This window comes from Podarcis gaigeae (genome assembly GCF_964106915.1).
Source record: "Podarcis gaigeae genome assembly, chromosome: W".
Taxonomy (NCBI): Eukaryota; Metazoa; Chordata; class Lepidosauria; order Squamata; family Lacertidae; genus Podarcis; species Podarcis gaigeae.
The window spans coordinates 24,028,258-24,055,951 of record NC_139695.1 but is presented as its reverse complement, the minus strand read 5'-3'; the positions used below and the strand labels follow the sequence as shown (position 1 = coordinate 24,055,951).

Sequence of the window (27,694 nt, the reverse complement as noted above, 5' to 3'; positions counted from 1 at the left end):
TCAAAGAGGTGGGGCAAAACAAACTGTATTGTGTATGCTTTGTTGGTGATCTTCTTTTCTTTTGGAAGCATCAGGCTTTGTACCAAAGCACCCTAGTTCAGCTGTGAGAGCACTTTGACATGAAGGATCTTGGTGAGGTATCAAACTATCTTTCTCTGGAAGTAGAGAAAAACCAGGCAGGTGATTTTATGGTACACCAATCTCAGAAAATTGCTGATGTGTTAACCAGGCTGAATTTGGTTGGTGCAAATCCTGTGGACACACCAATGGTAACAAGTTTCCAGGTAGATGATACTGGTGAAGCATTTTCTGACACTACATTGTACAGATGCATTCTAGGCAAGCTGAATTTCACTGCCAGATGTTCAAGACCTGATATAGCTGTGAGCACTAATCTTCTTAGCAGACACGCTAACAATCCTACTGTTCAGGATTGGAAAGCTCTCAAGTGCATAGCTCGTTACCTGAAAGGTACTATGCACTACAGACTGAGATTCACTAGTCAAAAGTCTGGAGGTCTTGAGATTTTTGCAGATGCAATTTTTGGAAGTGACACCACAGATGGCACAAGCACTTCTGGGGTGTGCTACATGTACAACCAGTGTCGGTTTGACAGGCTGTGCAAGAAGCAGACAACAGTGAGCCTAAGTTCTTGTGAAGCTGAACTCAATGCACTGTCATTCACTTATGGATTGTGAATGGTTGTTGCAACTGTTTCAGGACATCAGGGTTAATGTGAAATGTCCTATACAGGTTTATCAAGACAACAGGTCCTGTTTGGGTTTGCTAGCTTCAGAGAGTTGCAGGCAAAGTACCAAGTACTTGCAAATAAAGTTACATTGTGCAAGGGAGTGTGTTCAGAAAAGACTCATTCAGGTGTCCTACATGCCAGGAAATGAAATTCCTGCTGATCTGTTGTCTAAAGTTGTTAACAGGGAACAACTTAAGGTATATGTACAGCGGTTGCAGTTGGGTTGAAATACTGCGCCATAGGTTACATGGAAAGGCGGAGGATGTTGGAAAATTCCATTCCACCTTAAGGAGCAGACATGGGATTGTAACGTGTCACATGTCTGTTTACGTTCCAGCACAGCTGGCTGGGAACTTCCGTAGTGTGTATAGCTTTTGCTTTTCCCTGTCTCTCTGAGAAGAAAGGAAGATGTTTTCTTTGTCATGATTTACGCTTAATAAAGCTTTAGCTGTTAGTATGTTTCCACAAGCCTCTCACCTGTTCTGTTTGCACAGTATGCTCGGCTAATATTATATTTTAATATAATATAAAATGCTCAGGCTTTTGAAGTCTGAGTCGCTGATTTACGTCGCACCAGAGATTGGGGGATCGTCACGGCTGGAAGGGCATGATCCAGCTGGGGGCTAGCCAGCTGGCATCTCGACCCCCGAAGGATGCCGTATGTGGCCCCAATCCCTGTACCCATGATGCTTGAGGTGCAAGACGCAATTAAGCAAGCTAAGATAGGTAAATCGACAGGGCCGAATGGATTTTCAGCAAAGTATTATAAAAAGTTGCAGGATTTTCTGGTAAAACCATTAAAAAAAGTAATGAATGGGGGCATGGTCAGCCAATTGGTGCCAAAGAAGGATAGAACATTCTTTATGTATGCTACAACAGCAGCAAGAATACACATCGCAAAGTATTGGAAGACACAAGATCTACCCACCTTGGAAGAATGGCAGATGAAGGTGATAGACTATATGGGACTGGCAGAAATGACTAGCAGAATCCGAGACCAGGGAAGAGAGACGGCGGAAGAAGATTGGAAGAAATTTAAGGACTATCTTGGGAAATATTGCAAAATTAATGAATGTTAGAATGATGTTGGTTTAGAAAATTAAGGGGGTTTTCAGCTGTAAAAGAAAAGAAAGGTTGAAAATTAAATGAAAATTAAGGGAGAGGATTTGCTGAATTAATAATTAGAAATTGGAATACAAAAAGGGGAGGTATGAGGAGGTCGGGAAAGTAAGTTATAAGAAAATAAGGGAATGAAACTTTACTTGTTTTTAAATAGTTTTTAGTTTTGTATTTTGTTTTTTATATTTGTCATTTTTTGTGTTTTGTTTTTATTACTTTTTTTTGTATAACCTTTGAAATTTCAATAAATATATTTTTTAAAAAAGTCATGAATGGGATTTTAAAATCAGGTAAAGTACCAGACACCTGGAAGGAGGCCTATATTACTCTGATCCCAAAACAAGATATGGACTTTTAGTTAAAAATTATAGACCAATTTCTTTATTAAGTAACAACTATAAATTATTTGTCAATATTTTGGCCAATTGAATGAAGGGTGTCTTAACAGCCATAATTCATCATGATCAGGCTGGCTTTCTACCAGGATGTCAGATGAAGGATAATATAAGGAACATAATCGATATTATAGAATATCTGGGTCTTCCAGTCTGCTGTGGAGCAGAATGGCGGCGCGTTCCGTGTCGTCTGCTTAAAGAAACGACTGGTTCGAGCTGTTTTGGGCTAGAGGAGATTGTGCCAGGGCTAGGCAACCCCCTAAAAAACTCCCACGGAAGAGTGGGGTCTCGAGGGGACCAGCAGAGCATGGAAAAACTCACCGTAACCTCTTGGCAAACCCATCACTGTTTTTGGCGGCAAGTGGGGGGCAGGAAGCAGCTTGAGTCCACTCACGGCTCCAGCGCACCCAACAGCTGCAGTTACCAACTGCTACCGAAAGCAGCAGATTTTCCAAGCTTAAAATCCTTTGGTTTTTCTTTTGTAATTGGAATCTAAACAGGAAGTCAACTTCCGTTTTCTGACTGACAGGCTCTGCAAGCAGGGATTTGTGAATGGGAGAGGAGAGTTGTTGTTTTTTTAAACAGCCTTCAGAGTACTCTTAACATTTTAAGTTGCACTTTTACAAGTGTTTAAAGACTTCCCTTTCTCTCTCTCTCTTTTTTTTTTTTAACTTGGACTGAGGCATCCTGTTAATGGATGGATGAGTGAGCAGGCAACCAGCAGGCAAGCTCTGTGTTGGATTAAAAACACAAAGACCTGGCAACTTAAACTGCTACAAGTTTAAAAAACCCTGGAACTTCACTTTTGCAACCCAAGTTTGGCAGGAGAACACTCTGTCGAACATGGGGGGGGGGGGGGGTAACCTCAGGGAGGCAGAGTGCCTGGAATAGCGGGAGTTTAATTCGGAAGGCAGCATTTCCATAGTGACATCTGATGAAGACCAGGGCATAGCATTTGGAATACTGAATATCTGACCTTGCCACTCACTTGGGATTATAAGAATATATGGATTACAACTGCCATTCTTTTATGGTCGTTTCTGGATTATAAAATATATCAAAGATGTTTGGATTATAATTGGATTATAAGTGGAAAACAATTTTACATAGAAATCTGGAACCCAAGGAAAAACATTCTGTGCTTACCCACATTGAGAACTTCCCATTAATCAACTTGAAGTAACTATATCTTCCTAAGTGACTGTAACATATTGTTTCACTCTTTTTACTTTTTAATGTTTGCAGTTACTTTTTATTTTCTTCTGTTCAGTTTTTGTTAATTGGTTCTCATGAAAACTTACAGATTCTGGCTTCACACAATTAACTCAAGGCAGTGTCAATTTACTCTTGGCTGAAAGCCAAGGTCTGCTTGACCTAGAAACTACTTACTCTGATTGGTTAACGACCAGCACTCAACTCTGTTATCTAGGAATGCTAGCACAGTTTGTGTGTGAGGGGGTGTTAGGAGTAGAAGTGCTGTGTATGGTTAAGAGAGAGAGAGAGAAAGAGAGAAAGAAAGGATTTATTTTGCTTTGTTTTGTATGCAGAAACTCTGCTGGTTTTATTTTTCCTTTTAATAAATCCTGTAAATAGTTATTCTGAGTCTAGCTGACTAGTCATTCCACCTCAACTAGCTTCTTCGCTGTGCAGGAAAACTCTGCTACGTTTGGGCTAAAGCCATTAGAGCTATGCCTGACACTTCAAAGTTCCAAGATCTTCAACCTCTATTTACAAAAGTCACAGATTTATTTGTATATTGTTTGGTATGTGTCAGGGAACTGCCATCGGAGAGTCAGGTGGTGGAAGGGCTCAAGGAGGCTAAGAGACCCTCAGATGCTGAGGAAGGAACCAGCAGGGGGAGAGGGAGAGTTCCTGCAGAAACTCAGGCGGAGGGATGGCTCCAAGATGCTTCCAGTGAGAACAGCGGGGAGGGCTCAGGACCTCCGCTGGGGACGCCCACTCCGCGCAGGAAACTGTCACGCAGAGAATCCAGACGAAGAGTTTCCGTTAAGGAACTCTTATGTTGGCGTAAATTCCGGAAGCGTCCACTGACGGATTCTGCCAGCAATTGAGGGAGTCATGCTTTGAGGGCTCCCGTAAAGGCAGAGCTTTGAGACCTATGCAAAGCTCTGAGGGATTCAGCTTTTACGCACAAGCAGCTCATTATCCCATCACAGTATGGTATTAGGTTGCTGTGTGGTATAGAGGAGTGTGTAACTGGTGGGCTCAGAAGTGGAATTTTCCTACCCTGAGCTTACCAATGGGAAAGAGATAAGAGCTAACAGCTATGACCTTGAAGTCAGGGGGACTGAAGTAACTGTTTTGATAAGAGCCATGGCGGAAAAGAGTAAGCAGGAACCATTAGTCGTAACAAGATAGAAAACAGCAGAAGCAAAAATAAGGGCCTCTGCTCAAGAGGAACATGAAAAATGACTAAGGTAGATTTCTCAGAACTCATGGCACTACATTTTGCAGAATTTAAAAGGGGAATGGACCAATCAATGGAAAGATTAACCAGGGAAGTAAAAGCGGACATAGAAAATAGTACTGAGGTACTCTCTCAGAAATTTGATAAATTAGATGAAAAAGTGAATTCCTTAGAATCCAAAATTCAGAAATTGGAAAAGTCTGCTGGGGAGGTAGAGGATCTTAAGGCAGAACAAGGTGCTGTGGCACGGGCTATAGGAGGTCTCTCTAATAGACAAAATGAGCTGGAAGAACACATTCTTCTTCAATTACGACAGAATGCTAATACGGTTCGAATAAGGGGATTGCTGGATTCTGAAAAAGAGCAAGGCTTGGCCACATACTTAAGCAAAATTCTGACTGACTGGATAGGGGAAGGGCAAGCTGGGATGGATGAATTAATTGAAAATGCTTACATAGCTAGGACAAGAGCATCCAGAGAAAGAAAACAGCCTGCAGACGTCTTGGTGACATTTGTCACAAAAAGAGTGAAGGATGCAATCCTTCAAAAAAATTATGAAGACGGTCTGCAGGTTGAAGGTAAAAGAGTGGACATATTTAGGGAAATTCCTTTTAAATTAAGAATTAGGAGACATAAGCATAGGACCCTGACAACAACCCTTAGAAAAGTGGACATAAAATACAAATGGGAATTCCCAGAAGGAGTTTCCTTTACTTACAGAAAGAAGAGATATAGATTGGTAACTGAGAGTCAGGCCCATGAGTTTCTGGAAGTACATGGAAGAGACTTTGAACTTAGAGAAGGGGCAAAATAGAAAAGCCCCTTAGAACAGCAAAAGGAGGCACTGGAACAGCTGGGGGCAGTAGGGGGAGAAACAGATTTTAAAAAACAAAATTGAGAATGGCAAATCTTAAACTCCTAAATTGGAATGTGAAAGGGCTGAGTAACAAGGTAAAAAGAAATAGGATTGAACATGTAATTCTCAAACAGAACTTAGATATAATTTGCCTTCAGGAAACACATGTAGCAAAAAACTCCCAAAGAATTCTGATCAATAAAAAAGTAGGGATGGATTTCATTTCAGCAGGCAATACAAACAGACGTGGCATAGCATTTTATATTAAACCTGCACTTGAACCCAAACGATGATAAGAATTGGTATATAAAGAATTTTGAATTATTTTTCAGATTAATAGATTTAACCAATGATTCAGGGGGAATAGTGGATGGGAGTGAGGAGGCTGACTTGTAGTTCTGCATTTTTATGTGTTAATTGACATTTTGATGTGTTGTGTAAAAAACTTGGTGGGGAAGAGGAAATTGGTTGTGTAAATTTGTAACTTCATATGTTAATTGTCATCTGGGGCAAAATACCTCATCTAGAAGAAAAATAGATAACCAATCAATCAAATCTAAATTCAAAACCCTGCAAGAGCCAAAGAAAAAATAAGAAGACCCCATGTCATCAAACAAAAAATATAATATTGGTCCTATTTACAATCAGCAAGGCAGAAGGAATTCTGGACTTGAACAAGAAATGGATCTGAGAGATCTTATATTAAGTTTGAAGAACGATAAAGGGGAAATGAAGAAAGAATTTAATGACCTTAAGTTGGAAATGAATAGCAACAACAACAATTTCCTTTATTCGACCGATAGTCAGAAATAAAACATTACACAATACTTATAAACTAAAACATCATAGGGGTACATAAATAAGGTAGGGCCACAGTACTTGACCTCTCACAGATAACCCACATCAAAGCATTCAGTTATACGTTTCCGACACTTGAGTGCCAGGAAAAGGAATTTAGCCACTGACAAAGTTGTTTTCCCAGAAGACTCATTTAGCAGATATGCTGTCTGCTCTCCTCTTTGTCGGGAAGTGAGCTGGGGTAAGTATGGAGTTATAAGATACTGTCTTAAATCGTTGTAGAAGGGACAGCTCAGTAAAATGTGCTCTGTGGATTCTACCTCACCCAATGCACAGTGGCATAGTCTCTGGTCATATGGGACTCCTCCATATCTTCCCTTCAGAACCGCCGAGTCAAGAACATTCAGCCTAGCCGCAGTAAATAGTCTGCGGTATTCCACGTAGTGGATATCAGCCAGGTAGCGAGCTGGAGCAGCCCGATACAACTGCTCCCCCAGAAACAACCCAGGTTTCACACGGGCTATGTCCTCCTGTCTGGCAATATCCCTTAATCTTTGGGCGATCACCGCCTTTGCGTGGCTATACGTCATGGACTCTATATAAAGGGAGGACAACCCGCACTTCTGCACTTCCTCCACTATCTCCCCTTCCCATGGAGATTTAAAGTTATCCCTCAGAATCAAGGGGGCCAAACCCACCGGTCTGAAACAGAGCTTGAGCCATAACCATAACTTCGCTTTCAGGGCCACATACCTAAAGGCTTGACAACCGGTTTCCAATCTCATGATCGCGCCTGCCACGGAGGGGGGGATCCTAAGTATGGCCCTGAGGAATTGGGTTTGGATAGATTCCAATTTTTCAAAGTCGCTACGTGAGCCCAAGGCAATGCCCACAAGCAGAAGAGGGAGGACTTTCATTTTAAAGAGTCGCAAGGCAACTTTGACAGTTTGTGCCTGTTTCTTGGAGTACAGGGTTCTAATCACCAAGGCTGCTTTGGATGCGTTTGAGGCTATGTATTCTCTGTGCGCCAAGAAGGACCTATTTGATCTTACAACCTGACCCAGGTATTTGAAGCAGCTGACCTGCTCTAAAGGAATACCATTAATTGACCATAAATTAGGTTTCAATCGAGCAGCAAAGACCATTATTTTGGTCTTGGCATAATTTAGTTGGAGCTCGTGTTGGGTCTCATATTCATGAAGAGCTCGAAGCATCCTCCTTAGTCCGATGGGGGATGTCAGGGAACTGCCATCGGAGGGACAGGTGGTGGAGAGGCTCCAGGAGAATAGGAGAGACTCTACAGCAGAAGAAGGAACCAGTAGGGGGAGAGCAGGAGTTCCAGCGGAAGGGGAGTCGGGGGAGAGGCTCTGGGATACTTCTAGTGAGAATAGTGAAGAGGTAACAAGACCCCCGTTAGGAACTCCCACCCTTCGCCGGAAACTGTCACGCAGAGAGTCACGAAGGCGCATGTCCGTCAAACAGCTTTTATGTTGGAGTAAGTTCCGTAGACGCCCACTGTCAGATTCTACCAGCGACTGACGGAGTCATGCTTTGGGGGCTCCGTTAGTGCCTAGGTTTGGGTGACCAGCCACTCTAGCCACTCTAGCAGGGATGGAAGTGATAGACAAGGGGAAGGTGCCACCACAATACGCTGACTTGATTGACGTCTTTAGCGAAAAGGAAGCAGATAAACTGCCCCCGCACAGACCCTTTGACTGTCAAATTAACTTACTCCCAGGAGCACAATTGCCAGTGGGCAAGCTGTATGCAATGTCAGACAGTGAGATGCAGGAGTTAAGGGAGTTCATTGACAAGAACCTCAAGCGAGGTTTCATCAGAGAGTCACGAGCGGTGGGGGGCAGCCCAGTGTTCTTTGTGGACAAAAAACACACGGGTAAACCCAGGCTTGTGTGTGATTTCAGGGGCCTAAATGCAGTGTCAGAACCAGTGACGTTCCCTATGCCTAGAATTGATGACATTCTGACACGGGTGAGAAAAGGGAAAATTTTTACCAAGCTGGACCTTAGAGGGGCATATAACTTGATACGTGTGAGAAAGGGGGATGAGTGGAAAACCACTATGTTCACCCCCTTGGGGGCCTTTGAGTACCTCGTTATGCCCTTCGGTCTACAGGCGGGCTCGGCCTGTTTTCAATCGTTCATGAATCACGTCCTGGGGCCATTGCTCTACAAGAACTGCGTAGCGTTCTTAGATGACGTCCTGGTATACTCAGAGAATGAGGAGCAGCATGTGCGAGATGTAAGAGAAGTACTGAGCAAACTGCGAGAAAATCGGCTGTGGGTGAAACTGGAGAAGTGTCAGTTTCATACCAGGGAGGTGGAATTCCTGGGGTACCGGTTGTCTGACAAGGGATTGGCCATGGATCCCAGCAAGGTTCAAGCGGTACTGGAATGGAAAACACCAAAGACCAAGAAGGACGTGCAAAGATTCCTGGGCTTCGGAAACTTCTATAGGAAGTTCATCAAAAACTTTGCCCATTTAACAGCGCCCATCACGGATTGTCTTAGCAGCAAGAAAAAATTTGTTTGGACGGAAGAAGCGCAGCGGGCGTTCGAACACTTAAAGCAGGCGTTTGCGTCGGAAGAGCAACTTTTGCACGTAGATCTACAACAACCAATGAGGGTGGAGACTGACGCGTCAGACCGAGCGGTGGGGGCCGTGCTTCTCCAGCCGGGAAAAGATACGTCAGAATGGAGACCGTGTGCCTTCTTCTCGCGGAAGTTGAACAAATCCGAGAGGAACTACACAGTATACGACCGAGAACTGCTCGCCATTCATGAAGCATTCCGGAGATGGCGGCACTTGCTGATTGGGGCGCAGCACAAGGTTCAAGTCCGAACTGACCACAAAAATCTGGAATACTGGAGAACAGCACGAGTGCTGAACCAGAGACAAGTGAGATGGGCCCAGGAGTTCTCCAAATTCCACTTTGAGATTCGTTACGTGCCAGGCTCCGAGAACGTGAGGGCGGACGCTCTCTCCAGGAAACCTGAGTACTTAGAGGGGGAGGGAGCGCCTGAGGCAAGGCATGTAATCCCTGAAGACCGCTGGGTGTGTGGGGCGGCATTGGTGGGGCAGAGGGAACTGATAGAGGGTACTGAGAACGATGAATACGCCCAAGAGAAATTCAGAGAACTCAGGAGGACAGAGGAGAACACAGGGGGGTTTGAAGAAAAGAACGGGGCGTTGTATTACAAAGGGGCACTGTACATACCAGATGGGGAACTGAGGGGCAGAGTACTCAAGCAGTTGCATGACAGCCCCACAGCGGGGCATTTTGGACAGCACAAAACCATGTGGTTGGTTACCAGAGAGTTTTGGTGGCCCAAGGTGAGGGAGGACGTACGGGAATATGTCAGGGGTTGCGACAGGTGCCAGCGAGCGAAAGGGGAGAGGGTGGCGCCAGCGGGGCTATTACAACCCTTACCCACACCAGAAAGGCCATGGGAGGCAGTATCCATAGATTTTATGACGGACCTGCCAAAATCCAAGGGCAAAACAGCTGTCATGGTGGTGGTAGATCTATTAACTAAGATGTGTCATTTTATAGCCTGTTCCCATGCGGTCACCGCGGAGGAAACCGCCAAGTTATTTGTAGAGCATATTTTCAGGTTGCATGGCGCCCCCTTGAGGGTGGTCAGCGACAGAGGGAAACAGTTTACTTCCAGGTTCTGGAGGAAACCTATGAGCTTACTGCACGTGGAACTCAATTTCTCAACTGCCCGGCACCCAGAAACAAATGGGCAAGCGGAAAGGGCAAACGGGATTTTACAACAATACCTGAGGTGTTATGTAAAAGACAGAGAAAATGATTGGGTAGATAAGTTACCTCTGGCAGAATTTGCCTACAACAACGCGGAGAACGTGTCCACAGGGATGAGTCCTTTTCTGGCAAATTATGGGTGTCATCCCCGGGCATTTCCAGGAGAAGGAGGGGAGAGGTGGAGCGTGCCAGCGGCGGAACACTTTTTTGAAGAGATGGAAGCGATCCACCGTCAGCTTCAACTTAACTTAGAGAAAGCCAAGGAGGAATATAAGAAACAAGCAGACAGAAATAGGAGGGAAGGTGAAACTATAAGGGTGGGAAACCAGGTGTGGCTATCCACCCAAGGACTACCGTTCAAGGGAGGGAGTAAGAAATTGAGACCCAAAAGATTGGGACCCTTTGAGGTCATACAGCAGGTCAACCCAGTAACATTCAAACTCAGACTGCCCAGTCACATGAAATTGCACCCAGTATTTCACAGGTCATTACTGTCGCCGTACCGAAAGGGACGTGAGTGGGGGGAGCGTGAGAGAGAGGTCACCCAAACGCCCGTGATAGAAGAGAGATAACGCGACATGAACGTGGCAGGAATCATTGATTCCAGGTGGAAGGGGAATCAGGTGGAATATCTGGTAGAATGGGAGGGGGAAGTTGAGTCGGAAAACACTTGGGTACCAGCAGAGTTAGTCAAGGACGAGGTTTTAATAGAAACATTTCATCAGCGTTTCCCAAAAAAACCGCAACCCGTGGCACGATTTAGAAGGGAACACTTTGGGACCACCGATGAGGAAGGGGAGTCTGAAGGGTTCCCAGAGTCAGGGGTGGGTGAGGAAGCCGACTCCAACGAAGAAGAGGAAGACGAGGAGAGAGACGGTACGCCGTGGTTAGAAGTGTTTGAATCCTCGGACGACGAGGAGAGTTCCTTCCGGGGCTTTCCGCCCTCACCGCCAGTGGGAGAGGAGGCGGGGGGGTGAAGGGGGCCCTGGGGGGGAGGTGGATGTCAGGGAACTGCCATCGGAGGGACAGGTGGTGGAGAGGCTCCAGGAGAATAGGAGAGACTCTACAGCAGAAGAAGGAACCAGTAGGGGGAGAGCAGGAGTTCCAGCGGAAGGGGAGTCGGGGGAGAGGCTCTGGGATACTTCTAGTGAGAATAGTGAAGAGGTAACAAGACCCCCGTTAGGAACTCCCACCCTTCGCCGGAAACTGTCACGCAGAGAGTCACGAAGGCGCATGTCCGTCAAACAGCTTTTATGTTGGAGTAAGTTCCGTAGACTCCCACTGTCAGATTCTACCAGCGACTGACGGAGTCATGCTTTGGGGGCTCCGTTAGTGCCTAGGTTTGGGTGACCAGCCAAACCCCAGAGGGATCAAGCTTTTACGCACAAGCAGCTCATTATCCCATCACAGGGGAGGTAGCTAATAGGGCGGCATCGTCCGCATACAGTAGGACATTCAAGGCTCGTCCTGCCAGTTTTGGTGGATGGAAATCAGCATTTGCCATATGCACCACTAGCGAATTAATATAGAAATTAAACAGAGCAGGGGCAAGCAAACAGCCCTGTCTTACCCCCCTAGTGGTGGCAACCGGATTGGAGACTAGCCCCTTACTATCTAGCCTAATCCTCAGGAGGGTATTTGTATGCAAATTAATAATCAGCAGGAGAAGGCGGCAGTCAATAGATGTCGCTGCCAATTTTGTCCATAGCTGGTTCCTGGGAATTAGATCGAAGGCCTGCTTAAAGTCTATAAAGGCGACGTGGAGGGCTTTTAGGCCATTGCCAGCGTACTTGGTGGCCAAGTGATTTAGGATTAAGATTTGGTCTGTTGTTGATCTTCCGGGGCGGAAACCCGCCTGTTCCTCTGTGATGATATTGTTGCTTTCCATCCAGGTCGTTAATTTGTTAAGTAGAAATCTTGAATAGATCTTCCCGATAACATTTAGCAGGCTAATTGTGAATTAACACAATCAGTGCCGAGTTCCAGCTTGGAGGAAATTGTGCTGTTTTGTTTATATAAGTAAAAAGAGCTGCTAGGGGTGGACACCACCAATCCTTATTGGCTTTAATAACATCTATGGAGATAAGATCGTCTCCGGGTGCCTTGCCCGCCTCAAATTGGCCTATAAGTGTTTCCACTTCAGAGCAGGTAACAGGGTCCCACTCAGGCAAGGGGGCCAAGTCTAACCTTCCTCCGCTGGCAGCATGAGCTGCATATAAATCGGAGAAGAAGCTGAAATTTGAGGTTCTATTCTTGACAACGGTCTACCCAGGTAATGAGAAATTTGGTGCCAAAAGGAGGAGGGATTTCTATTTTCTGCAGCTTTTAGAAGGTTCTTCCAATCGTTTCTTTCTGCCGCAAGCTTCTTTTCCTTTAATAGTGCTTTATACCTTCTCTTGAGGTTCATAAGGTGACTGCTAGGTGCGGGGTCATTTGATGCCCTATATGCCAAGAATTCATTATATAGGTTGCTCTTGAAGTGTCTACATTCCTCGTCAAACCACTTTTTATGAGGGAAACGGTTACTATTCATTACCAGGGCCTTAGCCAACGAAGGTTTTAGCAGTTCTACTAAATTGTCATATATTGGCAGTGGCTCAACTGCCTGGATAAGGGAGTCCCTTGTCTCTTGCAGTTGGTCCGACCAAAGGAGTTCATTTATCCGTTGAGCCATATTGTCGGTCCATTTTAAGGCAGTGGGCCTCATCTGAAGCTGGTTATTTGTAATAGGCACGCAGGAATAGGTAGCCAATTCTCCGTCCAGGGTCAGAGAGAGTTCTAATGGAAAATGGTCACTTTCCAACCTCGTTACCACCCTAAAGTTGGAAATTTTGGGAATTAGGTCTACTGATGTCCAAATAAAGTCTATGGTAGAGGCTCGGGAGCCTGACCAGAAAGTAAATTCGGCAGGGTAATCAGAACTGAGAGCTCCGTTTAGGAGGTGAAAATTAAGAGCCATCAAAGTTTGTCTACATTTAAAACCTGCGTATGTAGCAACACTGTCTTTAAAATTCCTGGGTAAAAGGTCTGAGGTTAAAATGGGTAGTGAGGGATATTTATTATATTTAGCAAATAATGATTTATCAGAGTGAGACAATCGACCGTTGAAATCTCCTGCAACTAGGAAGGTGGCTTCAGGATATTTCTCTAGGAGAGTTTCAAGAGCCAGTTGAATTCCCCTCCATCTTTGGTCCACCAGGTTTTTCTTATAGGTTGGATGCAAATAAACATTAATCACCACGAACACTTCCTCCGCTGTTTGTAGCTTTACACCCAGCATGGATGACGACTGGATGTCGATTTGTTCCACCTGCAGATTTAAGGCCAAAGAAACTAAGGTAGCCAACCCACCTTGTGGTCTACCAGGTGATAGCGGATTCTGTTGTGCATTCAGGTAGAAGCCCTTATACCCTGATAAGGAGAAGCCCTCACAAGCCCAGGTCTCTTGCAGCAAAAGAATACGACTGCCTTTTATGTAGGCGACAAAGGATGGATCCATCCGCTTAGGTTTAATGCCAGCTACATTCCAGGATAAGAAAGTAAGTAATCTCCTGGTCTCCCCTTCGAGTCATGCTGGGCCTTGCGGAACCAGCATGGCAGAATCCACCTGGGAATGCATGCGGCGAGGGGGGGCAATAGGCTGGAAGAAGGAAGTAATTGTAGCTTGCTTACCAGGCAATTTCCGAGCACCACTTACCGCAGCAGCAGCCATGGATTGAGGCTTAATTATTGGTAGCTGCAGGGATGGATTCTGGTGCACGGGAGTATCACTTAACGACAGGTCCATAGACTCTGCATTTAAAGTATGCTCTAAGATTGAGGGGGGTGGGCCTTTTGGATCTGCGGTTGCTGTAGGGAACATGCAGTGTAAGGCAGGTGGAAGGCATCCTTTTCGGTTTGCCTCCAAAAGAGCATCCAGTCTTGCCACAGCTTCCGAGTTTGACCAGAGGGTTGTCGAATCTTCCACTGTATCCTGCCCGGGCTTGACATCCCGAGGCCGTGTACAGCCAGGTTGCAGATCAAAGGTCGTTAGAACAGGTACCACTTGGGCTTGTGTAGACCGATCTACAATTGGTGAGGAATTCATCTTATTTACATGAGCATGATCTTCTGAGTTACGGAGACAGAGTAGCAACTCGTCCAATCAGTCCGTTATCTCTGTTCGCTCCAGTTTTGGCAATTGGGAGAAGGATAGAAGTAACTCACGCTCCGTAGAATTCTCCAGATGTATAGCCTTTGTCAGTGGAGGCAGGGGGGCGTCAATCCAGCTGATTAGATCTGCGGCCAGGGGAGTTGGGGTCGTGGCAATTGGCGGACCCTCAGACTTGTCTGCTTTCTTTTTGAACAAGCAGTTTGGTAAGAGGGGGCAGATCTTGGTATTGGTAAAGACTCTTGTAGCAAGGATCCCATAGTTAATTAGAAGGCTTCTTGAGGACATAAGTGCAGGGAGCTTTTTGGTTTTAAAGGAGAGCAGCACTCTCTGCCTCTGAGGTCTGCTGCTAATATGCTCAGTATGCTTCAGGTCAATAGAGCTAGGGTTTACCCTCAGAAGCTCCGCTAGGTGTCTCCTTATATCACTCTTATACTGCCAGTTTATCACCTTGCCTCTAAAGGGGCAAACCGTTAGGCAGATTTTGGTAGCTTGCAGCAACAGTTTGTGAGGAGGTGCAAAGTATCGTTCCTTCTTATTTTGCTCACTTTGCTCACTTTTCTGGTTGCCAGCAGCTTGAGGAATTATACAGGAGGTATGAGGTAAAGCAGGTGCTCTGGGCATTTGTATGGGCTTCATCTCAGGTGGTACCTCAGGGGAAGTGTCTTTACCTACTAGGGATACAAGCGAAATAATCTTCTCCAAGGATCCTCGGATGTCTTTTATGTATTTAAAGATATAGTGCACCGTTTTAGCAACTAGGTCTAGAGTAGTCGAGTGTTCAAATAGTATCTCATCAATGCAGCTTTCACGGGCTCTAGCGCAGTCATTCGAGTGGATACCAGCATTACCCTTGCTTGAAGGTTTAGTAGGCAGGTTATCAAAAGGCTCTCTCACAATGGTCTCCTCGCCATTCATCTCTGCTAGCAGTGTGAAAGAGTTCGAAACTGGAACATTAAAAATATCCTTTGTACCTTCAGATTCACTAATTTTTGTTTGTTTAGCAAGAGGCAGGCATCTCAGTTCCTCTGTGTCGTCTAAATCTCTAGAATCTCTGGTACGTTTCCCAGTTCCTCTCCCACAAGCAGGGCTGTATAATTGCTTAGTCATTTCTCTCTTCATGCAGCCGCCCCAGTTTCAAGGTCAATGGTTGTCTCCCCGATAGAAAGAGGCGTCCTCCTACTTACTAATTTAAAACTAAAACTAAAAACTAAAGTTAAAAGTTAAAAGGTTTCTATACTCATTAAAACAGTCTTAAAAGATAAATCAGGGAGCTCACACTCACGCTGACTAAGTGCCGTTCGCCATCTTGGAATTCTAAAATGAATAGCAAAGTGAAAGGATTAGATGACAAATTAGAAAAGATGGGGGGGGAGAGATGAGAACACTAAATCAATTATGGAACTAAAAGGACAAGTAAAGGAATTTGCAGAGGAAAAGAAAGATCTAACAAAAACTGTTCAGGGACTTAAAGCAAAAACCCAACATTTAGAAGAATTTTCTAAGAAATCATCCAAAGATCTAAGAGAAAGTAAAAAAGAATGGGATAAGGTTTAAAAGGAAAATGATGACTTTAAAGTCACTCAGGAAGCAACATGGGATGCACTATCCATCCTTCAAATGCAAACTAAAGAAAGAACTCTGAGGATACGTGGTGTCCCAGAGAATTTGGAAGAGAATGTGCAAAACACTATTTGTAATGGTTCTAGGGGTTGCTCGTGCGTAAGTTGTCGCCACTCCTGTCTAGGTTACCTGGTTGAACCCTTTCTGTCTGGACAGCCTCTCACCCGTGGCTGTCTCAATCGCTGGCAGAATCCGTCAGTGGGCGTTTCTTGAACTTCTTCCAGCAAAGAAGTTCTTTGACGCCAAGTCTCCTCCTACTCTCCTTGCGCGGAAGTCTTCTGCGCAGGAGGGTGTGGGCAGCGGAGTACCCGTGCTCTCCCCGCTGGTCTCCGGCGAGGAGTCCTGGAGCCTCCTCTCCGATTCCCCCATCTGCCCCCCTTCTCCACTGGTGTTACGCTGATTTCCTTCCCCAGCAGATGGGCTGCCTCTCTCCCTACTGGGACCCTCTCCGGCATCCCTCTGGAGCCTTCCCTCAGCCTCTGGCTCCGATGGCAGTTCCCTGACAACTATTGTAAAATAATTAGCCAACTGGTTAGAAATAAAAGAAAATGAAATTGCAGAAAGTACAGAAAGTATATTTAGAGTAAATTCTAGGAAAGCAAAGATGAATAAATGGCCAGGGGACTGTCTAATTATGTTTACATCAAATATACTAAGGAACAGGATACTACTGCAAAGAAGGGAAAAAACTGTTCAAAATTGGAGGAAAGGAAATTATAATTTTGAAAGGGATCCCCCTTGTTTGCTGAAAAAGAGAGAGAAATACCAATTCCTGACAAGAGCCCTAAAAATGAAATCAATATTTTTAAAATGGGAGTTTCCGGAAGGAATCTCCTTCAACTTTAAAGTCAAAAGAAGATTGGAAACAGTGGAAGATGCAGAATTTTTTTTATAGAACATATAAAAATGAATTAGGGGGCGATATACACCTTACAGAAAAAGAGTCCAGCCCAAAGAATCCAAAAAACACAAATTCATATCACGGTTCAGAGAGTGAGTAAATACCTCACAGAAACAACATATTGAATTGCCAAAAATAAAAATTGTAAATAAACTTCGTGTTATAACACATTTTAACAAATAAAGATGAACTTAATTTTTTTGTCTTGGAATGTTAATGGATTTAAATGATAAAAAAAGAAAATAGCACATATTCTGACTAAACAAATGAATTATGTTACTTGTTTGCAGGAAACATGTCATAAACGAACATAGAAGAGTATTAATCAACCCCAAATTAGGAAAAGAATTCATTGCTGCAGATAAAAAAAAAGAGTAGTGATTTATGTCAGACCTGTGTTAGAGCCAGAGTTTTTATTTTCTGACCCCAAAAGGAGAATAGTGATTGTAAAGATTAAAAGTCAAGGAGAAAACATCATAATAGTAGGGATATATGCACCGAATGGAAAAAAACAGTATTTTATAAGAAACTAGAAAAAAAGCTGTTGGAATATGTAAAAGATAAAATAGTACTGCTTGAAGATCTTAATGGAGCAACAGATCCACAGATAGATAGATCGGAAGGAAGTAAATGACATGGAAAATTACCTTCTACATTTGCAAAGATGATAGAAATTCTAGATCTAAAGGACTCATGGAGATACAAACATAGATTTGAGAGAGAATACACGTACTTCTCTGAACCAAGCAAAACAACTAGTAGGATAGATGCCATCTGGGTTTCGTTAGATTTGCTTAGAAAGATTGAAGAATCACAGATTTTACCAAAAATAACTTCAAATCACAATCCAGTTCTGTTAAAACTACAATCAGACTGGAAATCAGGAATACATAGATGGAAATTGAATGAATCATTACTGAAAAAGGAAAAAAATATTAGAGGGAGCTAAAAATGCATTGGAAGAATACTGTGAATTGGACAAAAACATAAAGCAGTGATCAGGGGATACTTTATACAACAAGGTGCAAGAATAAAAAAGGAAAGCGAAAAGGAAAAAATAGAATTAATGGGAAAAAGAAGGGAAAAAGAAAAAGAGCAAATCAAACAACCAAATAATGATACAATCAAAAAAGAGATTAAGCTATTACGGACAGAATATATGTCCAAAATAGATCAGGAAATAGAGTGGAATGTGAAAATGTGGAAACAAAATAATTTTGAGTTTGTCAACAAACCCGGAAGATATCTGGCGTGGCAATTGAAAAAGAGGCAAAATCAAAGACAGATAAACAAAATAAAAATAGAAGAGAAAATTATAGATGATCCAAAAGTAATAATACAATTTAAAAAAAAATATTATGAAAATTTTTGGCTCTATAGGAATGAAGGGGGGAAATGAAGGGGAAATGTGTGTGCGTCCTATGGAGCGAATGCAGGCTTTCGCTGAAGCCTGGAGAGCGCACCGACCCCTCTCGCTCTCCAGGCTTCAAGAAGCTATCCGCAAGCCTTCGGAGTGCCTGCCACGCTCCGAAGGCTTGCGGATAGCAGCCTGCATCCTGATATCTGCAAGCCTTGGGAGCCGGGTGGGAGTTCCCGCTGTGCTCCCAAGGCTTGCGGATAGCAGCCTCCAAACCCGACCTGGTTTGGAGGCTGGCAGTGGGGAAAGCAGTGCTTCTCCCCACCGCTAGCCCCACAAGCTTGGGGGACAGCAGGGAGGCAGAGCGCCACCTTCCCGCTGTTCCCCGACCTGGTCTTTGGGGCTGGCAGTGGGGGAAAGCAGCTCCCCCCCCCCCGCCAGCCCCAAAGAGCAGGTCGAAAGGAACCCAAAGCCTCCAGAGCCCAGCGGGAACTCCTGCTGGGCTCCGGAGGCTTCGGGTGAATGCACCTCAAACGCACAGAACGCACCTTGTTTTAGAGGGGGAGAAGAAGGGAAAAAAAAATTTTCCCCTGTTCTCCCCCTCCTATGGTCTGGTGTAAAAAATACAAATGCTAGACTCTTCGATAACATTAGAAATTAGGAACGCAATCAAGAAAATTAAATTAGGGAAAACACCTGGCTCAGATGGTCTCCCAGCAGAATTCTATAAAAAATGGAGGAAATCCTAACAGCCCTACTGGTTGAAGTAATGAACAACATTCTTAATAAAGGAAAGATTCCAGACTCATGGAAGGAAGCCTAAGTAACATTAATACCTAAACAGGGAGGAGATCCGTAGTCAATATCTAACTATATGTCAAATAAAAATATAAAGATAACTATATTAAAAAATTCAATTACAACTGTATTTGACTTTATCATGGTAAAAGTAAAGCACTCTGTGGGAGAAGAGTAAGTTTGGAAAGGTGCCAACAACAGACTGCTATGCTGTGGGAATATGGCTAAGAGTAAACAAGAGATGGTTGAATCTGACTGAATCAGCGGATGATGATCTGCATAACAATGCTGACTCAGATACAATTTGGCTTAATTTGTGGATTTTAAAGCTGAACTATCAAAATGGATGGAGTGGGAGTCGCTGTATGGAAAAGTTAAAGGACTTCAGGAAAGGATTTAAGAGGTAGATTGAGGTGTTTATTCCCAGAAATTCAGAAGCTTTTCTTACAAGGACAATAGAGGATGAAGCGTGAGCAAGATCCAACATAGCAGTGGATGGATAATGAATTGAAATAAGGGGAAATTAACTGAATAATTAATTGTATTGAAGGAAAAATGTAATAGATAAAAGTATGCTATATAATGCAGCAAGAAAGGGCGAGAATGGAAACACCAGGGAGGAAAGATTGGAACTCAACTTATAAAAGTTCTTTTTAATTTGTATGGAATTTGAAGTTACCATATTTTTTGCTCTATAAGACTCACTTTTTCCCTCCTAAAAAGTAAGGGGAAATGTGTGTGCATCTTATGGAGCGAATGCAGGCTGCGAAGCTATCCCAGAAGCCAAAAACTAGCTGCGTCTTATGGTGCGTCTTATAGAGCGAAAAATACAGTAAATTGTTAAAAATATTTGAAACTCAATAAAAAATAATTGGCAAAAACAGGAGAGCTTCCATTCTTCCACCTGACCACAGGTGGGTGTGGGGGAAAGGGCAAGAGCACCTGAGCAGAGGCGTCCCCCACAGCTGGATGCAAAATTGCTAAGCAATTAATCAAATGGAACTAAAAGGCAGCTTTGACAAGAGAGGGGGCTGGCTGTACTATCTGTCAAGACTGCCATGTTTATCATGGAAATCCAATGGGTGCTTGAGGCGGTTGTCTGTCTCCAAAGCAGTGGCATGCAGAGGAGCGAGAATGATTTGACCACTCTGAAACGGCTGCCCCCAAACCTCACACCACTGTTATCTTTTTAGACAAAGAGAACTGGCCTGACCCTTGGAGTAAGAATTTTATAATCAGGACATTAAAAAGATCGAAACTAATGAGCTGAAGACTGGAAAAATGAGAAAAGAAATTGGAAGATTTGTCCACCCCTATTCCCAACACAGCTATGTAGAAGACAGAGAACAGCTAGCACAGTCTTTATATATTTACCATCTATGTGCCACAATCTTAAAGGGTTATGTGCAGAGAGGTCTGTAAGACTTAATTCCCTTCCCCTGGAAACTCAGGCAGTTCCCCATGTTTTTATACAGTCTGGATGGAGGTTGCCCCACCCACCTGCACTGTGAGAATGAGCTCATTGATGAATCGGGCTGCGTGCTGACACCGATCTGGAAGGCCAACGACCTGCGCGACTCTTTCAGGACTAATCCCATCATCTGTGGAACAAGAGGAGACAGACCCTAAATTAAATACAAACACAGAGGGGGAAAGGCAGGAGGTATAAACCTCTCATATGAAAAGGGAAAAAAATAACAAAGCACATGATCACTTAGCGTCATCAGTATATGCAAATATATAGATCATTTAAGAGTATATAGAACCCTTATTCTCAATAATGATGGAATTCATAGATAGAAAATACTTTAATTTTGTATAAATCTTTAATATTTGTAAAGGGAATCTTTGTATGTGTTAATAGTTTACTAATTAAGTATCTTTGCACTTTTGGAGGGAGCGTCTCCACCCCCATCATTCAGCCCAGACACTCCAAGGGCCTTCTGGTGGTTCCCTCCTGCGGGATGTGAGGTTACAGTGAATCAAGCAGAGGGCCTTCTCGTTGGTGGTGCTCAATCTGTGGAACGCCCTCCCATCAGATGTCAAGGAAATAAACAACTATCTGACTTGTAGAAGGTATCTGAAGGCAGCCCTAACTAGGGAAGTTTTTAATGTTTTTTTATCGCTTTTTCATCATCATCATTATTATTATTATTATTATTATTATTATTATTATTATTATTATGTTGGGAGCCACCCAGAGTGTCTGGGGAAACCCAGCCAGATGGGTGGGGTATAAATTAGTTAGTTAGTTAGTCCTTCCAGGCTGTGAGGCTTTATTGTTTACATTTTTTAATCTTTGTTTTCTTTTTATGTTTTCGTTTGCAATTTTTCGTGTCGCTGACTGACTGATGCTGTTCCACGGGAGACCGGTGATCATCTGGAGCCAGCTGGGGGCCTGCTTGATGCCCCCGTCTCCCCAGCAGTATCCCAGCAACAGGGTTTTGGGCCCAGATTCACAGCATTAACAGGAGAGTAAGGCTGCTGATGCCTGCGAGATCCTGGCAGCGACAGAGGTATATGGAGAAAAGTGAGGCTTTTCTGTGCCGCGGCAGAGAGTCTTTGAAGTCCGAGCCAAGTAATTAGGCCGGAGAGAAGCAGGCCTCTTAATTTACGACCTGCCAGAGATAAGGAGCCTCATGGCTGAAGTAAAGAGCTGGAGTGGAGCTTTTACAAGCCTCAGATGGGGTTCTGTGCCCAAAGCTTAATGGCCACAATTATCAGAGGTACTGTGAGGGCCAGATGAGAAGGCTTGGTGTGTGGCACACTGTTTCTGAGGACCCCCCCCCCCCAGCGCCTCTGACGGGTGCGTGGGTGGCACAAGGTTCAAGAGCCATGGGAATAATTTTGCTCTCAGTAGCTCCTGGAGAGTTCATTACCCTGGTTGGCAAGACCAGCTTGCATGAGATGTGGGAAGGGCTTCAGGCCTGTCATCTCTGTCAAGAGACTGGGTCTGTGTTGCTTTACTTCAGAAAGCTGCACAAGAAGCATTTGGGGCCAGAGAAAGACCTTAGAGCCCACGTTTTGCATTTGCAGCATCTCAGACAGGAATTGACTCAGAGAGGTTTTAATATGCGCGAGTCTCTGTTTGCAATCCTTATCCTGGACTCCCTGGATGAGAGCTATCATGCTGTGGCAAGCCAGCTGGCAACTCTTCCTGCACAGGACCTCACTGCTACAAAAGTTTTGGCAACCTTGCAAAACGAATATGATAGGAGGAATGCAGCTGAACTAGCTTATGTGCTTCAAGGGGAGCAGTGTGGGATAGCATTCCAGCCTCCAGGGGGAGCCAAGGCGTTGACAGCTGTGAAGTGCTGGAACTGTGGAAACCAAGGTCACATTCAGCGTCATTGCCCAAAGGCTGGAGGGAAACAAAAGAAAAAGCCTCCAGAAGCAGAAGGGGGGTGGGAATCCCAAGCTGGTGAAAAACAAGGCTTTGTTTGCTGGCACTGCTTCTCCAAAGGCAGATTTATTGTCAATTCTGGAGCGACGAGGCACGTCTGCGGAAATCAACACCTGTTTATTTCCTTTACGCCTCAGGATGGGGAAATTCAACAGGCTGATGGTAAGACTTTGATAATTGCAGGAGTCGGGACAGTGAAACTGGCAAGTCTGCACACCACCATCAGCAAAGTACTTTTTGTTCCAGATTCTGCAGACAATTTGCTCAGCGTCCCACAGCTGACTGAGCAAGACTTTGAGATCTCCTTCAAGAAGGGCATTTGCATCATCAAGAAGGGCAAAGAGGACATTTTGCATGCTAAGTTTGTAGATGGCTTGTTCTTGATAACTTATGATGACAAAGCTGTTGATGTGTCTAATGTTGAATCTTGTGTTGCACAACTAACAAAGTTCTTCATTCAGGTTGTATTCACAAACAGCACAGAAAATTTGGTCACATGTCATGGTAGGCACTGGCCAAGATGCCGGAGATGGTTCAGGGTTTAACCACAAAGCCCTGTAAGTTTCACAAATGTGTCTCTTGTGCAGAAAACAAAGTGAAGATTGCTCCCAAAGGCAAAGTGTCTAGCCGACAGGCTTCCAAATCCTATCAGCTAGTCCACGCAGACCTGGTTGGTCCACTTGCGCCCTCTTTGGGTGCAGCAAGGTACTTCATGGTTTTAATTGATTCTTTTTCTAGGTACATTCATGTGTTTATGCTCAAGCAGAAGTCAGAAGTGTTTCTTAGGTTCAAGGCGTTCTGTGTTTGGTTGGAAAATGCTCACAATACATGCATTGGTTGTTTATTTTCTGATCGAGGCAGCAAATTCACTTCTCATAAGTTTGAAGCCTTCCTGACTGAGAAGGGAATCCAGCATGACCTCTCAGGTCCCAGATCTCTGTGGGAGAATGGACTTTGCGAGCGGGCAAGCCAAACTTTGCTGCAAGGCCTAAAAGCCTTGTTGCATGATGCCAATCTCCCTGAGAAATATTGGGCGGAGTCTTTGAATACTTTTGTTTATTCCTATAACAGGAGACTGTCATCACCTATTGGTTGTACTCCCTATGAGAAGATGTTTGGTAAGAAACCTTACGTCAAGCACATGAGAATCTTTGGTTCTGACATGTGGGTACACACCCCACAGAGCAGCAAGCTTGGGAAGCGTGAGGCACATGATTTGTTCATGGGGTACGAAAAAGGTGCATACAGGGTATTCATGACTGACTCAAAGTCCGTTAGGTTCACAAAGAGTGTTGAGTACAATCCTAAGTGGGGGGGGGGGGATTTTCCATAGTCACTCACAAGAGGATGAAGAGGCTGAGGAAGAAGCGGAAGCTGAGGATGATGATCAGAGTTTGGATTCCAGCACAGTGGGTGGCGCTGCTGCTGATGTCAGCGACAGTGATGACACAGCAGACTACAAGAGCGCAAAGGCCTCACTCAGACCATTTGATGCGTCTGACACTGAACTGGAAGAACCACTGTTCACCATTGGCCACTTTTCTCCTAAAAAAGAGGAAATGAGTGCAGAAGACTTGCGTCTAGTACGCAGATCTGAAAGGGCCACAAAAGGTAACCTCCAAAGAGATTTGCTGATGAGTTTGCTAAAAAAGCAACTGCTGTTCTTAGTAGCTCAGAGAAGGTGTGGGAACCATCAAGCTTCCAATAGATCCAGTCTTTAGACTCGAAGGATGCTGAACCATGGCTCAATGCCATGAAGGCTGAAGTTGATTCCTTGAATAGGAACCAAACCTGGGAGATGGTGCCAATAATCCAAGGAATGAGGCTAGTTGGCAGCAAATGGGTCTTTAAGGCCAAGACAGACCAGACTGGCAAGGTTGTCAGGCACAAAGCCAGATTAGTCGCCAGAGGTTTTTCACAGGTACCAGGACAGGATTACCACAAGACCTATTCACCCACCGTCAAGTATGAGAGCATTAGGCTAATGCTCAAGATTGCTGCAGAGGAGAAGCTACACGTTTCTCATCATGATGTGAACACAGCTTTTTTGTATGTATGCGATTTTTGGGGGAGGAACTGTATATGCTTCCACCTGATGGAGTGGAGGTACAGAAGGGAATGGTCTGTAAACTACAGAAATTCCTATCTGATCTCAAGCAGAGTGCCAGGTGTTGGAACATAAAATTCATTGAGACATTGCTTTCTCTAGGTTTTCACCACGGCAAAGCTGATCCTTGTGTGTTTGTCAAAGAGGGGCAAAACAAACTGAATTGTTTATTCCTTCCAGTAGCACCTTAAAGACCAACTAAGTCAGTTCTTGGTATGAGCTTTCGTGTGCATGCACACTTCTTCAGATACACTGAAACAGAAGTTTCCAGACCCTTCTATATAGTGAGAAGGTGGGGAGGGGTATTACTCAGAAGGGTGGTGGGAATGACGTCAACAGGCTCATCACAGCTATCTGCCAATAACCCATTCCCACCACCCTTCTGAGTAATACCCCTCCCCACCTTCTCACTATATAGAAGGGTCTGGAAACTTCTGTTTCAGTGTATCTGAAGAAGTGTGCATGCACACGAAAGCTCATACCAAGAACTGACTTAGTTGGTCTTTAAGGAGCTACTGGAAGGAATTTTTTTTGTTTTGACTATGGCAGACCAACACGGCTACCTATCTGTAACTGAATTGTTTATGTTTTGTTGATAATTTGCTTTTGTTTTGGAAGAATCAGGCTTTGTAACCAAAGCACCCTAGCTCAGCTGAAGGAGCACTTTGACATGAAGGATCTTGGTGAGGTATCCAACTATCTTTCTCTGCAGGTGGAGAGGGACCAAGCAGGTAATTTTCTGGTACAACAAACACAGAAAATTGCTGATGTATTAACCAGATTGAATTTGGTTGATGCAAACCCAGCAGACACACCGATGGTGACAGGTTACCAGGTAGATTGTGCTGCTGAAGCATTTTCTGACACCACAATGTACAGATGCATTCTAGGCAAGCTGAATTTCATTGCTAGATGTTCAAGACCTGATATAGCTGCAAGCACTAACCTGCTTAGCAGACATGCCAACAATCATACTGTTCAGGATTGGAAAGCTCTGAAGCGCATAGCCCGCTATTTGAAGGGGACTTTGCACTACAGACTGAGGTTCACAGGTCAGAAGACCGGATGTTTTACTATGTTTTTATATATGCTGGAAGCCACCCAGAGGGGCTGGGGCAACCCAATCACATGGGTGGGGTACAAATAAATTACTACTACTAAGATTTGTAAGCTGCATTGCACTATTATCCTGAACCTTTGTATTTTCTTAAAACCATTTATTTATTTTTTATTATTATTATTATTATTATTATTATTATTATTATTATTATTTTAAAGAAAGAATCTTGCGTTCTTTTTAGCAAGTGGGGGAAAGCCATAGGTCCCAGGTTAAATTCTCAGCATTTCCAGGTCGGGCTGGGAATGCCCTCTGCCTGAAACCCTGGGGAGCTGTTGCCAGTCAATGTACAGACACTAATTGAGCTAAATATACCAAACGTTTGATATAAGGCAGCTTTCTTAGGATGGAGAGAAAAAGTGGTTGCCAGCTGAGAGTTGTACACTCAAAATCAGACAGACCGTTGTTTTTGATAACAGCCTACAAACCTGGTTTAAACTGAATCCTAACACCAGCATCATTCTGGATCTTCTTTATCATTTCCCCATTTCTTCCTATGACGATTCCCACGGCAAACCTCGGCACAGAGACCTACCAGGAAGAGAGAAAAGCAGTAAGAGGGACAAGGAAACGTTTCTTACAGTCCTTTTTTTATTTCAAATTCTACAGAGAGAGGCTATAGAACCCAGCCTCTTGGATAATGGAATTGTCCCAAGTGAATCTCCACCCCCTTCTCTCCCACTTCCTCATTTGTCATCATCATCATCTCCTCTACAGATGCCACTTTGAGCTCTTTGCTCTCCTACTTTTAAGACTCACCGGGTTCCAGGAGATGGTGGGTCTGAAATGCTTTCTAGTGACAACTTGTCATTCAGCTGCTGCTTCGGTTCTGCCTGCTCCTCCTCTCCCATTATTTCCCACCTTTTCCCCTCATCTGCCTCTCAGCTGTGACCTCCTGCAAACCACTGTTGTAAATCTATACTGCCTCCTCTTCCTCCTCCAGGAGTGTCAGGCTGGGAAGGTGGTCTCCACCATTCCTCTTCCCAGTCCCTGACATCACCCCCCTCTCCAGAGCTCTCCTCCCAACCCAGTGGTTTCAATTGGTTGGGGTGGCATGTATGGAACACCCTTTGCAAGTCTGATGCATGGGCATGTTCTGCATACTCCCATGAACTTTCTCCAGGTCCATACCCCCTTCCACACAATCAGGGATTGCCACTTCTGGTCCACAACTTCAAACGGGTCCACCCTCTGTGGGTCCAGTTTCCTGCATCTGCCCTTCTGTGGCAAATCACGTGTCAACAGCCACACCTGAGCTTCCACCTTAATCTCAGTGCGAGGCTGCCAGTGCACACCAGTCGTTCTCTTATAGGCCTCTTTGGCACAGTCCAATTGCTCTTTCAGCAAACTCTGTATTGCTGAAAGTTCTTCTACAAAGTCTTTTGCTGCAGGCACTAACAGGGTGTCAGTTGGGGTTGGGAAGGCACAAGGATGGTATCCATAACCGGCAAAGAAGGGAGTCTGATGCACAGAAGCATGGAGAGCATTGTTGTATGCGAACTCCGCCAAGGGAAGCTTGGAAACCCAACCATCTTGTAGATAGTTCACATAGCAAAATAGGTACTGCTGCATCGTGGCATTTTTTCTTTCTGAATTCCCATTCCACCTTGAGAAGCTGCATGAGCTTCTTCCAGAACTGCAAGGCAAACTGTGTTCCCCTATCAGACACTGTAGTGAAGTTAGGAAATTTCAGTAGACCAAACTTTGGTCAAGTAAGAAGCAAAGTATTATGGGAAGACCAAAGGCCGTTAGGATTTATGGGGAATGTGTTTTGTTACTTTAAAACTGCAGACTACCAGTCTCCAAATGTGTGAGGTTGCTTATCTCAGGAAGGAACTTCTCCAGGTTGATTAGTGGTCTTCTGACACCTGGTACCTAACTCATTCACACCCAAACAGTGTTGTTATCAACCCTAATTACTCTGGGAATGTGTATCTGCTGAGTATCTGAGGAAGGGAGGAACTCTTTGATCCAAAGTCCTGGGAACTAATGAGCTCAGCTGTCACAAGTTAAAATTATTAGCCAACTAGCTGACCATTGGTGAATTTAAACATAATCAAGAATTTTGATTGGGTCTGAGTTCTGTTTCCACGTGAGGTTTTGAAAT

At 44.3% G+C, this 27,694-nt stretch overlaps 1 protein-coding gene across 8 annotated transcripts in view; it reads right to left on the bottom strand.

Annotated features, from left to right (window-relative positions):
* Positions 1–27,694, bottom strand: part of LOC310835942 (far upstream element-binding protein 3-like) — a 333,755-nt gene that overhangs the window by 122,830 nt on the left and 183,231 nt on the right. For all 8 annotated transcript variants that reach the window (XM_083720902.1, XM_083720903.1, XM_083720904.1 and 5 more), the window contains 2 exons: positions 26,016–26,118; positions 20,461–20,561 (listed from right to left, as the gene is read on the bottom strand). In XM_083720902.1, the coding sequence (XP_083577028.1) occupies positions 20,461–20,561; positions 26,016–26,118 (204 nt within the window). The remainder of the gene's footprint in view (positions 1–20,460; positions 20,562–26,015; positions 26,119–27,694) is intronic.